This window comes from Xenopus laevis, chromosome 6L, assembly GCF_017654675.1.
Source record: "Xenopus laevis strain J_2021 chromosome 6L, Xenopus_laevis_v10.1, whole genome shotgun sequence".
Classification (NCBI taxonomy): Eukaryota; Metazoa; Chordata; class Amphibia; order Anura; family Pipidae; genus Xenopus; species Xenopus laevis.
The window spans coordinates 56,288,659-56,303,298 of record NC_054381.1 but is presented as its reverse complement, the minus strand read 5'-3'; the positions used below and the strand labels follow the sequence as shown (position 1 = coordinate 56,303,298).

The 14,640-nt window shown below is 39.0% G+C and overlaps 1 protein-coding gene across 1 annotated transcript in view; it reads left to right on the top strand.

The window, feature by feature from the left end:
* The window catches only part of kif15.L (kinesin family member 15 L homeolog), a gene marked incomplete at both ends in the record, with an annotated part of 61,948 nt that overhangs the window by 28,503 nt on the left and 18,805 nt on the right, over positions 1–14,640 (top strand). Inside the window, 6 exon segments of the mRNA NM_001088074.1 lie at positions 2,402–2,611; positions 3,029–3,206; positions 5,827–5,968; positions 6,712–6,854; positions 6,857–6,858; positions 9,767–9,874. Of these exon segments, the coding sequence (NP_001081543.1) occupies positions 2,402–2,611; positions 3,029–3,206; positions 5,827–5,968; positions 6,712–6,854; positions 6,857–6,858; positions 9,767–9,874 (783 nt within the window).

Sequence of the window (14,640 nt, the reverse complement as noted above, 5' to 3'; positions counted from 1 at the left end):
TCAGAAACATTTTGTGTGACAAACATGAAAAAGTTGCAAAAGAATAAGAAATCAGGAAGGGGGCAAATAGTTTTTCACACCACTGTATATATATATATATGTGTGTATATATATATATATATGTGTGTATATATATATATATATGTATATATGTGTGTGTATATATATATATATATGTATATATATATATATATATATATATATATATCTCTATATCTTGAAATTTTCAAAAGAACCAGCACTCCCATATATAAAATATATTTGTTTTTATTTCTGTTGCATTCTGTTGCAAGGAATGCAACAGAAATAAAAACAAATATTTTTTATATATGGGAGTGCTGGTTCTTTTGAAAATTTTGAGGGCAGCCAAGTTTGGGAGTTTTACTTTGAAAGCAGCTAGTAAGTTGCAGGTAAAACTTAGTCCCTTTTGTAAAATGTATAATGAAGCAATAGAATTCTTAATGAATCAGATGAAAATTGAGCATAGGACTGGCCAGATATGGGATGACTTTGACGTAGTTGGCCAGCTTAAATATATTGCAATATATGGACAAACAATCCCTGTGTTGTTTAAAGGGTAAGGCATTTTTCAGTAGCAGTATGCACAAAATGTCTCTGTCTTAAATATATTGATAATGGGTTGAGTGCAGAGGACTCTTGTATTTGTCTATATGTATTTTGTGATCACAGCTTCATTGCTCCCCAGCCTAATGGTTTTAAAAATTAGCTGTGAGCACAACTTTACCCCAGGGCTTGAGCATGCTCAGTTTGCTCCTCTCCCCCTCCCTCCTCCCATCCCTGCTGTAATCTGAGCCCAGCTCTATGAACGACCAGGGAGAGACTCAGGCAGGAAGTGATGTCACACCAAGCCAATATGTCAGTTGCTATCCTTAACAAACAGAGAACACTTCAAGAGCTGTTTACAAGTATGGTAAAGCATTCTGCAGAATAAATATAGTGTTATAGCTTGCACTATTGTGGCTAATATATTGTCAATAAACTGCTTCAGTAGCTTTCATTCTCCTTAAAAAACAGGCCAAAGTTTCTCCACCTAAGACCTTTATATCAAGACCTGATAAATATATATATATTTCAAGAGGACCCACACTCCTTGGTTAGTGAACCAAAAATATTTTTATTTTTCAAACTTGTGCACAAGTTTGAAAAATAAAAATATTTTTGGTTCACTAACCAAGGAGTGCGGGTCCTCTTGAACCTGCACCCACGCTTATGGTTCAGAGTGCAAGCGTCTGATTCAAATATATATATATATATATATATATATATATATATATTAAAATAATGCTTTCCACATGAGTGCCCCCTTAGCTCGTAATAGGATTCTAGTCTCAAAACATAAACAGAATCCGCAGAAAAGGATATGGGGAGCTACTGGGGCACAGATCTTTATTGCTAAAGGGCTGTGGTTGCCTTTGGCTGGTACAGAAGTCCAAAAAATTATTTCCAAGATTTATGCCCTACTCCTTGAATTAAGCTGTAGTTCTTCTCTTCGTTATTTACTACCTATACTGCAAGGTATTAATGTAAGTAAGGCCACTAATCATGTCTTTGATACCTGTAAACATCTAGACTGTAAAGCAGGGATCCCCAACCTTTCGAACCTGTGAGCAACATTCAGAAGTAAAAGGAGTTGGGGAGCAACACTAGCATGAAAAATGTTCTTTGGGTGTAAAATAAGGACTGTGATTGGCCATTTGGTAGCCCCTATGTGGATTGTCAATCTACATTGAGGCTCTGTTTATAGCAGTGTACCTGGTTTTTATACAACCAAAACTTGCCCCCAAGTCTGGAATTCAAAAAGAAGCTCCTGCTTTGAGGCCACCGGGAGCAACATCCAATGGGTTGGAGAGCAACATGTTGCTCACAAGCTACTGGTTGGGATCACTGCTCTAGACCAACAGAGAATTCAATATATTTTCAAATAAAAAAAAAAGTAGCTTTCGCTTTATATATTATAATTGATATAAAAAGAAATGTATTCCATTACATTCAATTTAAATTACACCTGGAAAAAATTTCTCCTACTTATATCTTTATATAAGCTCTACAGGGTTCGGGACATCATTTCTACTGTGTTTCTTATCACATGGCACTTAAGCAGTGCCTATTGGTGAAAAAAATATAGCCCACACCCTGGTTGGGGGAAACAATACTGATTTTCTATATTGTAAAATTGTACAGTGCTGCACATCGTAATAGTGATCTATAAATAAAGTTACATGTTTATAGATGGTATTGTTCTTTTTAGCAGTCCACATACAATCATGCTAAGGACTATGTATAAACATTCTAGCCAGGCAGGAGAGAACATGAGTAATATTTTGCATTTTAACTCATAGTTTATGCAAAGTTGTGATTTTGTTGTTATATATAAACACAGGTTCTGCTGCAGAAAGTAGTTCAGTTGGAAGATCTCTGCAATAAGAAAGAAAAGTTCATCCAGTCCAATAAGATGATTGTTAAATTCAGGGAGGACCACATTTCTCGTCTTGAGAAGGCTCACAAAGACGGACGGATTTCATTATCCAACAATGAAAAAGATGACTTCATAGCAGAGCTTAAGGAGGAAATAAGAACTTTAAAGGAACAGGTATTAGCTCGTTCAACACAGTGTGTATTCCCTTTGTGAAATGGCACACAGGGCAATTTGACTGCAACCCTGAAAATACGCTTCTGTAGGAAACCATTGAAATATCACAAGCATGTCAGTAAAAGGGCATTCTCAAATGCAGTGGTGAGCATGGTTCCACACTTTTACTGACCTGCTTGCAATGTTCACAGTGCTTTTCTGTGGAGGCATAGTCTTGTTGCCGATGTGCCATTGCCCTTGTGATTTATTATTAAATTATCTTGTGATCCTTGTTGTTTAGGTACGTTAGTATCATTTTGCTAGAGGGCAAATAAAGTTCAAATATTTCAAAGTTATTGTTCAAAAATTACATAAAGTAGTGCATGCTAAACCATGGGGATAATTGTTTGCAAGTCTTTCTTTCTTTTTTTTCTGTAGGTTGAACACCATCCACGAGTGGCCAAGTATGCACTGGAGAATCACAGTTTAAGAGAAGAGAATAAGCGCCTCCACTCCCTTCAGTCTGTCAAACGTGCACAAGAAGTCACTGCACAAATGATTGCGGAACTTGAAAAAGCTTTCCTGGAGGCATCTGTATCTGAAAAGGACAGGCAAGGTAATGAGTCACCTAATATTTGCCCTAGCAAACCCTGTGATCTGTTAGTTTGCACCTTTCATTTTTGTGGCTACTCAAATTATATGCATATTTTTAAATAACTAGGCTGCTTAATTGCCATAGTTGGTAACAACGCTCATTTTATGTGCTGTACTTTTTGGTTCATTGTTTTTCTGATCTTAGTTTATTATTCATAATAAAAAATAGCATTTGCTGATGTAGCAGGCTAAAAATTAAGTTTGTGTTGAACTACTCAGTGGCAGTTACTGGGCCCCACAGCAAAATCTGACTTGAGGGGAGGGGCACATGGACCATAACTATTTGCTTTTGAATCTGAGCTGCATGATAAGGATAAAGTGGAAACTCGCTGAACAGTTATGTCCCATGTGGGCCCCCTTAAAGTCGCTGAGTAACTCAGAATTAGAGAGCTGAAAAGCAGGTAGTGTTCTGTTCTGTTATCTTAGACATACAGTCACTCCAGACTTTATTGATTATATTTTTCCCTAACTAACTATATTAGAAACATTTTTTATTCTATTTATCTAGTTTTTATTTTTACATCAAACTGGTCCTTAAAAGTCTCATCCAAACCATGGAATAAGACCTTTTTCATACATATATACTCAACTGTGTCAGTTCCTCATGAGTTGGTTAGAAAAATTAGATAAAGATAAAGTCCTTTATCTACTTATTTCTTGCCGGTCTCTTTACAGTCTCTCCACTGCTCAAAAGTCTCCAAATGCAAAAACAGAGATACAGTATCAGCGCCTGTGGTTACAGAAATTAGAAACTAATATGGAGTGTTTACTTTTCACCTTTAGGAATCACAATATAAAACAAGATGAGATTTTTAAGTTCGTGTTGTTAATTAAATGGTTCAGTGTTCAGTCCAAACCATCTCCACTAAATGGCCAGAGTGCCTACTTACAAACCGCTGGTTTGATATAGAGTGTATAATGGTTCCTCACATGGATCCCCCTTCAAATACGCTCATATTTTACGAAAAATAAATATCCAATATAGTGTAAAAAAATTCCTGTTAAAAACAATTGCACTCACATTGCATTCCTTTGGGTTAGTCACATATAGTTTAAACGGGTTGTTGTAGTGTTCCAGAGGGTGGTTCTGCCGGCTCCTTTGAATCCACCTTGTGGTGTTTCCTGCAACCTTGTGAGACGTCCCCCCTTCGCCGGACACATTTCGCTAGTCCTGTCGGCTTCCTCAGAGGCATGAGTGCCAAGATTGCATGTTCTCATTTTAAAGTCCAATTCCCGTTTGGTTGCTGTGATTACTTCTGCCTCTTCCGGTGTCTGCATTCCAACAGCCCGCTTCCTGTTTCACGTCGCTCACCTGATCCAATACTTACAACAGAGCGGGTTGCCATGGTGATGCAGCGGACCTTTATTTTGGCATCCTATTATTTAAAATTCTCAGAACACAGATTTAGCATATTGTCAAAAAGACTCCAATATACCAGAGATTTTGTGTTCTGAGATTGGAGTCTGAAGATCTGAGCTTATTCGAAGGGGGATCCATGTGAGGAACCATTATACACGCTATATCAAACCTGCGGTTTTTAAGTAGTCACTCTGGCCAATTGGTGGAGGTGGTTTGGACCGAACCATTTAATTAATAACACGAACTTGAAAATCTCATCTTGTTTTATATTGTGATCCCTAAATGTGAAAAGTAGACGTTTGAACATACTACACCATATTAGTTTCTAATTTCTGTTGCCACAGACGCTGATATCTCTGTTTTTGCATTTGCAGTACCTCATGAGTCCCTTATCTCATAGACCCACCAACTGTTGCAGGTCTGCTTCCTCTATACTCAAGCTTGCCACTAATCATCTGTGTTGTTTATTTGTAAATGTACGTAGCCTGTTGAAACTGTCATTCCTTAAAGGGGTTGTTCACCTTCCAAAGACTTTTTTTCAGTTCAGTTGTTTTTAGATTGTTCCCCAGAAATAAAGACTTTTTTCAAATTACTTTCCATTGTTTATTTTTTACTGTTTTTCCAAAATCTAAGTGTTAAGTTGAATGTTCGTGGTGTTTGGTGCTCGTGGCTCTGGTGTTTGAGTCTGACAGTTCAGTAATTCAGGCGCAGACTCTAAACTGTTACAATTTTGCAACATTTAGTTGATACATTTCTCAGCAGCATCTCTGGAGTATTAGCAACTATTGTATCAATTCTAACAGCTGCCTGTAATGAAACTCAGGGATTCTGCTCAGCAGGGACAAAGATAAGAAATGTATCAACTAAATGTATCCATTTAGAACAGCTTACAGGGTCGGCGACACGGTCACACAGAAAATAGAAAGTCATTGGAAAAAGTCATTATTTCTGGTGATCTATCTGAAAACAACTAGTTGTTTGAAGGTGAACCACCCATTTAAACTTTGTTTTGTTGATCTAAGGCCTACGCCCCTGTGCCCTTACAGTATTTTTCTAATGTATGCCATTACAGTCAAAGTAAATTATTTCCATAACTCAGCTTAAAATATGCTAGTAGGTTTCAGGCATACATTTATGAAGAATATGTTGATGAATATATCCCTTTAAAATGTCAGGTATTTTTGCCTGCAACCAGATACGCCTGAATGTTTTCTTTCTTCAGTTGCACCAATGCACTCCACTCCTATACAGTTGGACAACAACTCCTTGATGTCCGCAGCAAGAATGAGAGAACGAATGCTGCAACTTGAGAGTGAACTGGCAACATCAAAGCAAGAATATGAGGAGTTCAAAGAACTGACCAAGTTAGTATTAATGGGGATGGTTTCCAAACTGGATACTGATGCTCATCTCATTCATTTAAAGAATATTTATATTTCTGCATCATGAGCTTTAGTTAACTTTGAGGCCTAAAGCTCTAATACCAGGACAGGGCAATACCATTGTACATTAAATTTTAGTGTCAGTATCACTTTTAAGTATAAGACATTTAAGTAACTATACACGAGTACATTTTTGTTTACATTTAAACATGATACATTTACTGTATTCAGGAAATTAACATTTTGGTTGGTAGATGTGTTAAGGGCAGCTCATGAATATAAAGTTTCAATAACCATCTTAATGAAATTTTATTAAGCTTGTGTATAATTAACTCATAATTTTCATTAACAAAAAATATATAACCAAGTGGTTCTTCCAAGGAGCTTTAAGTAGAATATCATTGTTTGGTCCACTCCCTACTTACTTTCCCAGTGCTATGTGCAGATTCATAGGGTCATGGGATTACCACCAAAACTTTTGAAAGAAGAGTTGCAGTATTGTGTAAATTGTACATTTACAAGCAGGTGAAGATAATAGTAGAACAATGGAAATAAAGAGATTCTTTTCAAAATATGTTAAGCACTGCCAGTTTAGAGATCAAGTGAAATACTTTTATAAGTTGTATTTAAATAAAGTAAAATATCTTTTTTTTTTTGATTTAGTAGTATTGCAAGCCATCCTTTGCATGTGAAATATTTTATTTTTAATATATGAATTTCTTTAGAAAAAAACAGGTTGAACAAGAATCAGAGCTTCAGTCCCTCATAAAGTCCAATCAGCATCTTGAAAATATTCTAGAGGCTATTAAAGCTAACAAGAGGCATGAGGTCTCACAGCTGAATCAAATGCATGCTGAAACAATAAAGGTTTGTTTAACCTAACTGGTTTTTTAAACTGAATGTTCAATTCCAGATTTCTGTAAAGTAGTTCGGCCTATTTGGACCTATACATGCAATAACCCACCTTATGTATATGTTCTCAAGTCAGAAGTGCCCCATTTAAGGATATCATTGCCATGCTCTACATCAGTGATCCCCCAACCAGTAGCTCGTGAGCAACATGTTGCTCTCCAACCCCTTGGATTTTGCCCCTCAGTGTCCTCAAAGCAGGGGCTTATTTTTGAATTCCAGGCTTGGAGGTAATTGGTTGTATAAAAACCAGGTACACTGCAAAACAGAGCTTCAATGTAGGTTGACAATCCACATAGGGACTACCAAATGGCCAATCACAGTACTTATTTGGCACCCCAAGAACATTTTGTCATGCTTGTGTTGCTCCCCAACTCTTATTTACTTCTGAATGTTGCTCACAGGTTCCAAAGGTTGGGGATCCCTGCTCTACATCAATCCATAGGGAAAAAAACACTGAATCTTGTATCTATTTTTTATATAATATGTTCTACAACTGATTTAGTTTGTAACCAACTTGATTATAAACAAAGCCTAACATTTGGAAGATATAGCCAGTCAATTACACATTATCATTAAAATAAATTATAGGGCACATTTACTTAGCTTGAGTGAAGCATTAGAAGGAAAAAAATTTGAATGTTTTTTTTGGCTACTTCGACCATCGAATTGGATACTTCGACCTTCGACTTCGAATCGAACAATTTCGAACTAAAAATCGTTCGACCATTCTATATTCGAAGTACTGTCTCTTTAAAAAAAACTTCATCTACTTCGCCACCTAAAACCTACCGAGGTACAATGTTAGGCTATGGGGAAGGTCCCCATAGGCTGAAAAGGGCAATGTTATAGTAACTGATATTGATAGGCCATTAAAGCAGAATGGCAAAACCATGCATAATTTCAAATAATTGTGTTTAACACCACTATGTAACAGTGTATGTTCTATTAATTTAGAAGAGAAAAGGGGCAACATTTGATGTTGGTTGTATCACTTTATCCACTTAGGATGCATTGTTCTAAAACCATGCAGTACTTGAGGCAAAAGCTGTAGAGCTCTGAATGTTGTGCAATATTACTATACCTCAATAAATTGCTGCAGTGTAGCTCCATAAATTCTACTTATGTCACTAATATAAATGTGTGCCACTAGTCTCACTTTCTTCTATGGAGCGAGCTATAGTTTTCTTAGCTTATTTATAAAACACTGACCTACTCTGACATGCTTTTTAGTAAATTTGGGAGTTTGAAAAGAATGTGGCAAACATGAACATGAGGCGTGACGTATGCACTTTGAATGCGTTAAAGGACCAGTAACACCAAATGTTTAAAATACTTATTTTCTCCTAAAATAGTAATAATGATGGTTAAGGCTTACTTCCCCTTGGCTTTTTTTCACATTTCAGCTTGAATTTGACATGCAAAGTGCTTCATAGTAGAAAGGCAAAACAGCAACAGAAGCCTCACACCGATAACCTAAAGCACCAAAGCTTTTTTTCAAAGCAATTTATGTTTTTATTCCTTCAGACAGCTTTGGAGGTAATTATGTGAGCTTATATTTAAGCTGCAGATGCTGAAACAAACCTTAGGTGCTTTAGGTTGTCCATGCAAGAATGACTTCCGGTTACGCACTTGAATTGCCTTTCTCCTATGGGGCACTTTGAACGTCAAATTCAACCTGAGGATTTGTAAAATCCAAGGGGAAGTAAGCTGTACTTATTATAGCTGTTTTGAGGGGGTATTATGCATTTAAAAAAATGGTGGTACTGTTCCCTTAAAGGTGAGAGACAGACAGCAAAGCAAAGAAAGTTGCAAAAAGGGGTTGGAACTAAAATTTGTAAAGATCAGACTTTTCTTTTATACCATAATACCTAGATTTTCACAAAAAGTAGAGGAGAATATATAAGGGAGCAAGGAAGAGAGAATGCAGTCCAGGAATAATTCTGGTGATATTTATGGGACCGGAAATTAAACAAAACATATGAGTAGCATGGAATTCACATATATCCCTGTGCAAGAAGAAAATGTATATTTAATGTAAATTGTATGAGTTCTAAGTACATTAACTAAACATAAACTGTTTTCACTTTTCATTTTCGATTTACATTTTGATATGTAATTTTATTTTAAATGTGTAAATGGTCTAATAAACTCATTTTATCATCATGAGATTTATTATCCCGAATAACTGACCGCATTAGATTGATTCATAGCAATAAGGTCTGAATGAATCTAGTTGTAATTTATGGACAAGGAAACAATTTAATGTATTGATCAAAGAATATTGCTGTTCTTCAGCCCTTCATGAGACATAATATGCACCTGTGGAGTTAATAGGGTTACTGCGTACACTTGCACTGCTTTTTCTTTAGCACTGTGTTATCAGGTACTTGTGATAACTTTAATTTGCAACGGTACCATTGTAATAAGTATATAAAATGCAGTAACAGGGATTGTTCCAACGTGTGTGTTATATATTGCAGTCATATTTTCTAAATGTCTATATCTACATTCTCAATGAACAGAAAATTACCATATACATGATATAGTAAACTAAAATAGGGAAAAGCAAAGAGTAACTAGTATAAAGCACTTCTTCTAAACCATATAGGATACTTTTTATATTCTTACATTTCATTTTTACAGTGATTTTAAAATAACACCCTGTTGTTAAATTATGTTCTTGTTAATAAATAATACTACATGCTTAGCTACAACTTTCTGACCTTAACAATACTATGAGAACACTTATATGGGACTTTGTTGAAGAAAAGACTAGTCTTAATAGGATAAATCACACAATTCTCCCATTTTTAGTATCTCTTACCAGGCTTTACATATAAGGATTGTCTGGTTTTTTTTCTCCCCTAGGAACAAGTAACTGCTCTTCAAGCTAAACTTGATGAGGAGGATGGTAAAAATATAAGGCTTCAACAGCAGGTTAATAAACTGGAACTTTGCTCTACACAGATTCAAGAGGTGAGATGGGAGCTCCTGAATTATTTCATTATCAGAAGTGAACGTGCATTTAATGGTCATACCATTTGTTCTGTCCTCGCTACGTATTACCCTGGGGCAGTGTGTAGTTCGACATGCAGCTAAACCTTCCCACAATTCAATAAAGAGACTAAGCTTGCAGTCTGTAGATTTTACTGAATAGGCAAGTGGAATAAGGTGAAACTGTAATACAAACAGCAGAAAATATAATAAGTATGCTTGCAATGAACTATATAAAAACATGCAAATGAACATATAACTGCAGCATAAAATATATATACTGGCATAAATGCCTCTGTAGCAATGTCTCTGGGGGTTCTGGCAGCTGTGGAGATGTTTTGGTGTAACTATTTGCTTACCAGCGATTCTATCATAAGGGAGATGCAGAACTGTGTGCTTCTTCCAGCAGCATGGTCTGTAAAATGGAGTCCTGGCTCCCACAAGGCATTGCTCTAGGTCACGTGGTGGGCGTACGGTAGCCTGATTAGTCCAAATTCTGCCATAAGCCTTATGGAGGTGTAGAATGAATATACAGGAAGTGACGTTGTGCACTTACAGCAAGTGTCCAGAGGAGGGAGCTCCGAGCAAATGAATTGGGAAATCTCAAATATGGTAAAAGCGTATGCTGGAGACATGACACTCCCCGTCTGGCATCTATGGATGCCACCACTTTCTTCCAGAGACAACAATAAAGTTCGTTCAGTCACTGGTCTGAAGAACAATTTGGTTTCTCCTTGCTTGGAGGTCTTGACCTCAGCTTTACGGACTCTCCCATCCTCCCTTGGAAATGTATTGGTGACAAGACCCAAGGACCATTCATTACTTTGTGACTGACAGTCTTTCAACAGAACAACATCACTACCTTTGAGGTTGTGCTTGGTAGTTTGCCATTTGCAAAGTGGCTGCAAAGTAGAGATGTATTGCTTTCTCCATCTGTCCCAGAAGGTATTCGCAAGACGGCCTCCTACTCTCAATGGGCTAGTTTGGACAAGGAATGGGTCATGCTTTCTCAGAGTGTTGTCTTTAGGGACAGGTTTGTTTCTTGTGATGCACAAGGATGTCGGTTCTGTGAGCCAAGTTGTGTCTTTGAGCTGACTTGCTGTAACAGCGTGGTCTACTAGGTTGTAGTCCGTATAGAAAACAGTCTCTTTGGGCTCTGTGCCTGTCTCAGTTGTGATGAGCTCAGCTAGCTCTATAGCTACAATGGCAGCACAGAGTTCCAGTCTGGGTATAGTGTGTTCAGGAATTGGTGCCAGTCCTGCCTTACCCGTAACAAATGCAGTGTGGCGTTGTCCATAGATATCCACAGTTTTGAGGTATGCTACGGCAGCTATGGCTTTGACAGAAGCATCAGAGAACACACAAAGTTTTTGGCTTTGTACCTCTGTAGAAGGTATTAGGGTATATGAGTGTGTAACACAAAGGTTGGAAAAGGTTGCTAGAGAACTTCTCCATTCTGCCCACAAACTCTTTTTGTTAGGAGACAGCGGGTTGTCCCAATCAGATGTTTTGAGGATTAAGTCTCTTAAATCATTTGAATAGTCTTGTGAAGAGAAGGCTTCAATCGCTACTTTGTTGTTAGAAGCTATTTTGTAAAGCCTGAGGTTGGAGCAGGCGAGTGTTTCCTGCGCTCTTTTGAGAAGACTGATTGCAGCTTTGCTTGAAGGTATCAATTTTAAGTGGTTATCTGCATAGAAGTTTTTTTCTACTGATGTTCTGGCATCTGATCCATACTGTACCTCACTTTCTTGGGCAGAGCGACTGAGTCCGTGGATTGTAACTGCAGACGAAGGACTGTTGCCAAAGGTGTGCACCCTCTTACGGTACTCTGTGATGTCTTTGAAAGGGTTTTTATCTCTGAACCTAAAAGATAAAGGGGTGACCCATCTGTTTGAATCGTGTTTAACTAGTTCTTGTTTGATTATTTTTGGAAAGGGTATATCCTCAATAGACATTGCTAATTGGTTATCTTCTTTTGTTCTCTGGAACACTGTACATCTCAAATGATCTTGATCACTGTCACGGGTGAGATTATCATCGGAAATGTTTAGGGGTGTGTGTACCTGGCTGGTGCTGTAAGGTTTTTCCTTTATTAGGAACTGGTTGTGGCATGGTGGGAAAATGGAGGGGTGTCCATTTTCTAGTGTGTTTGTCAGCATGCTGTTTACGCAGACTGGTTCGTGTACGCTTCCTGGGCAAACGTCTCCTACTATGACCCATCCGAGATCTAGCTTCTGGGCATAAGGTGCATTGTGAGGGCCATTTATCTGGTCCCTTGCTTTGTGGACCCGTAGCATATCTCTTCCAAGGAGAAGCATTATCTGAGCCTTGGGGTCAAGTTTAGGGATTAAGTGCATTATACGTTTCAAGTGTACCTGGTGCTTAGCTACGTCCGGTGTAGGGATTTCGGATCTATTATTGGGGATCTGGTTGCATTCGATTATAGTTGGTAAGGGTAGACATACCTTTCCATCTATGGACTCTACTTGGTAGCCGGATGCCCTTCTTCCTGCTGTCTTGATAACTCCTGCACATGTTTTTAGAGAGTAAGGAGTGTTTGGGCCCTTGACATTAAATGCATCAAAGAAGGCTGGGCAGGCTAAAGATCTGTTGCTCTGGTCATCCAGGATCGCATAGAGCTTAATGCCTTTATCTGTTTGGCCTGTCGGGTATACTTTGACCAGGCAAATTTTGGAGCAGGATCTGCTGCCTATGGCACCGTTGCGGATTTCTGTGCAATGAGAACTGACCTCTGTAGTGTTTGTGGCACTGTCATCTTCCTCCCCGCCATGCTTGCTGGCGCTCTTGGTGTAAGATACAGTCCACGGGGCTGGCCCAGGGTGTAAAGCTGTGTTGTGATATGTGCTGTCACATTCTGTGCATTTTACACTGACCTGACAGTCCTTGGCGAGATGAGATGTTGATGAACAGCACCTGTAACAGATGTTGTGTTCCTTTAGGAAAGCTTTGCGGTCTTCTATGGACTTCTCTCTGAAGGCTCTGCATTTCAGAAGAGGGTGAGACAGTTGGTGTAAAGGACACTGCTTACCTAGGGTCTTTGTACCTTGTCTCCTCGTGAGAAGGTTCTGCAGATCTGTGAAAAGAATCTAAAGAGGAAGCATTAGTTTTGTGTACTGTTACTGCTGCTTTGTGAGTATTAGGTACTGAAAGGGTGGCATGTGGCAAAGTGAAATCAAAGCTGGGGTCATTTCTCATCTTGGCTTGTTGGTATACAAAGTCCATGAATACAGTGAAAGGAGGAAATGGAACATTGTGCATTTCTTTGAATTTTGACCCGTGTGCCATCCACTGCTCTTGTAAGTTATAGGGCAATTTTTGTACTATGGGGTTAACACCTCTGGCTGTGTCCAGGAATGCAAGCCCCGGTAAGTCTCCTTCAGCTTTGGCTACTTGTAGTTCCATTAACAAGTCGCTTAGTTCCCTAAGTTTTTGGTAACTTTTATTGGTTATTTTAGGGAAGTCATCAATTCTCTTGAAGAGTGCATTTTCTACAACCTCTGCTGAGCCATAGCACTCATTAAGTCTGTGCCAGATCATTCTGAGACCAGTCTCTGGGTGATTTATGTTAATGACTCTGATCCTTTTGGCATGCTCTGCAGACTCAGTTCCTAGGTATTTGATAAGGAGGTCGATTTCCTCACTGTATGAAAGGTCTAAGCCTTTGATAGTATTTTGGAAAGAGGATCGCCAGGCTCTGAAGCCTTCTGGGCGGTCATTGAACTTTTCAAGTCCCTTTGTGATTAGCTCGCGCCGTGCAAAGAACTTGGCAAAGTCCATTGTGACTTGATTAGTATCAGGATAAGTAGGTGGATGAGTGTAATAGTGAGAAGCTGTTGTATAGTCATACCTGTCTGGAGGTTCTCTTTTAGGCTGGACTGTGACATACTGTTGTGACACAGCTGAGGGGGTAGGTGCAGGGTTAACCCTAGGCTTGGGTACCTGGCTGAAGTGGGTGTTGTAGGCAGGATCACTTAGCTCAACGTGGTCTCTCTGTTGCAATTGCAGCTTGCTGATAGCCTTTGGAGGTGTATGGCATCCTTGGCTTGGTTCAGGAGCAGCATGTTGGCTTGGTTGCTGTGCTGAAAGAGAATCTGTGTCTTGTTTGGAGTGCTGGTAGACATACTCTCTAGTGCGTTGTAGTGGGTCATGGGGTTCAGTCTCAAGATTAGGTACCTCGCTGTGTCTTTCGCTGTTAGGGTACACAATCATCTCTAGAGCTTTTGCTTCTGCCAAAGTTGCTGCAGCTTCTCTCTCTCTGGCCAGCTTTTCTAGGGTTGCTTCTAAGCGAACACTTTCCAGCTTTGCCTCTACTGCTAGGCGTGCATTTTCTGCTTCTAAGCGTGCACTTTCTGTTTCCCTTTCTGCTCTCCTTTCTGTTTCTAAGCGTGCACTCTCTGCTTTCAAGCGGGCACTCTCTGATTCCCTTTCTGCTTCTAAGAGTGCACTCTTTACTTTTGCCTCCATTTCCCTCTCTGCGAAGGCAGCACGGGCCTTTGCTGCTTCTGCTTTTGCGCGGGCAATGGCGGCAGCATTAGTAACAGATGAGCGTTGAGAGGAGCCCGAGACCTGGGATCTGGTCACTAATGAGGATGACTTTTTCTGTGACATTATGGGACTCTGGGTAAGCCTTTGTGGTGGCTTTTCTGTGCTGTAATGACTTAATAGCAGTGTCTGTATCTGGATCACTGTAATATGCTGTTGTCTGAGCTTGCAGCGTAGCTGGTTTA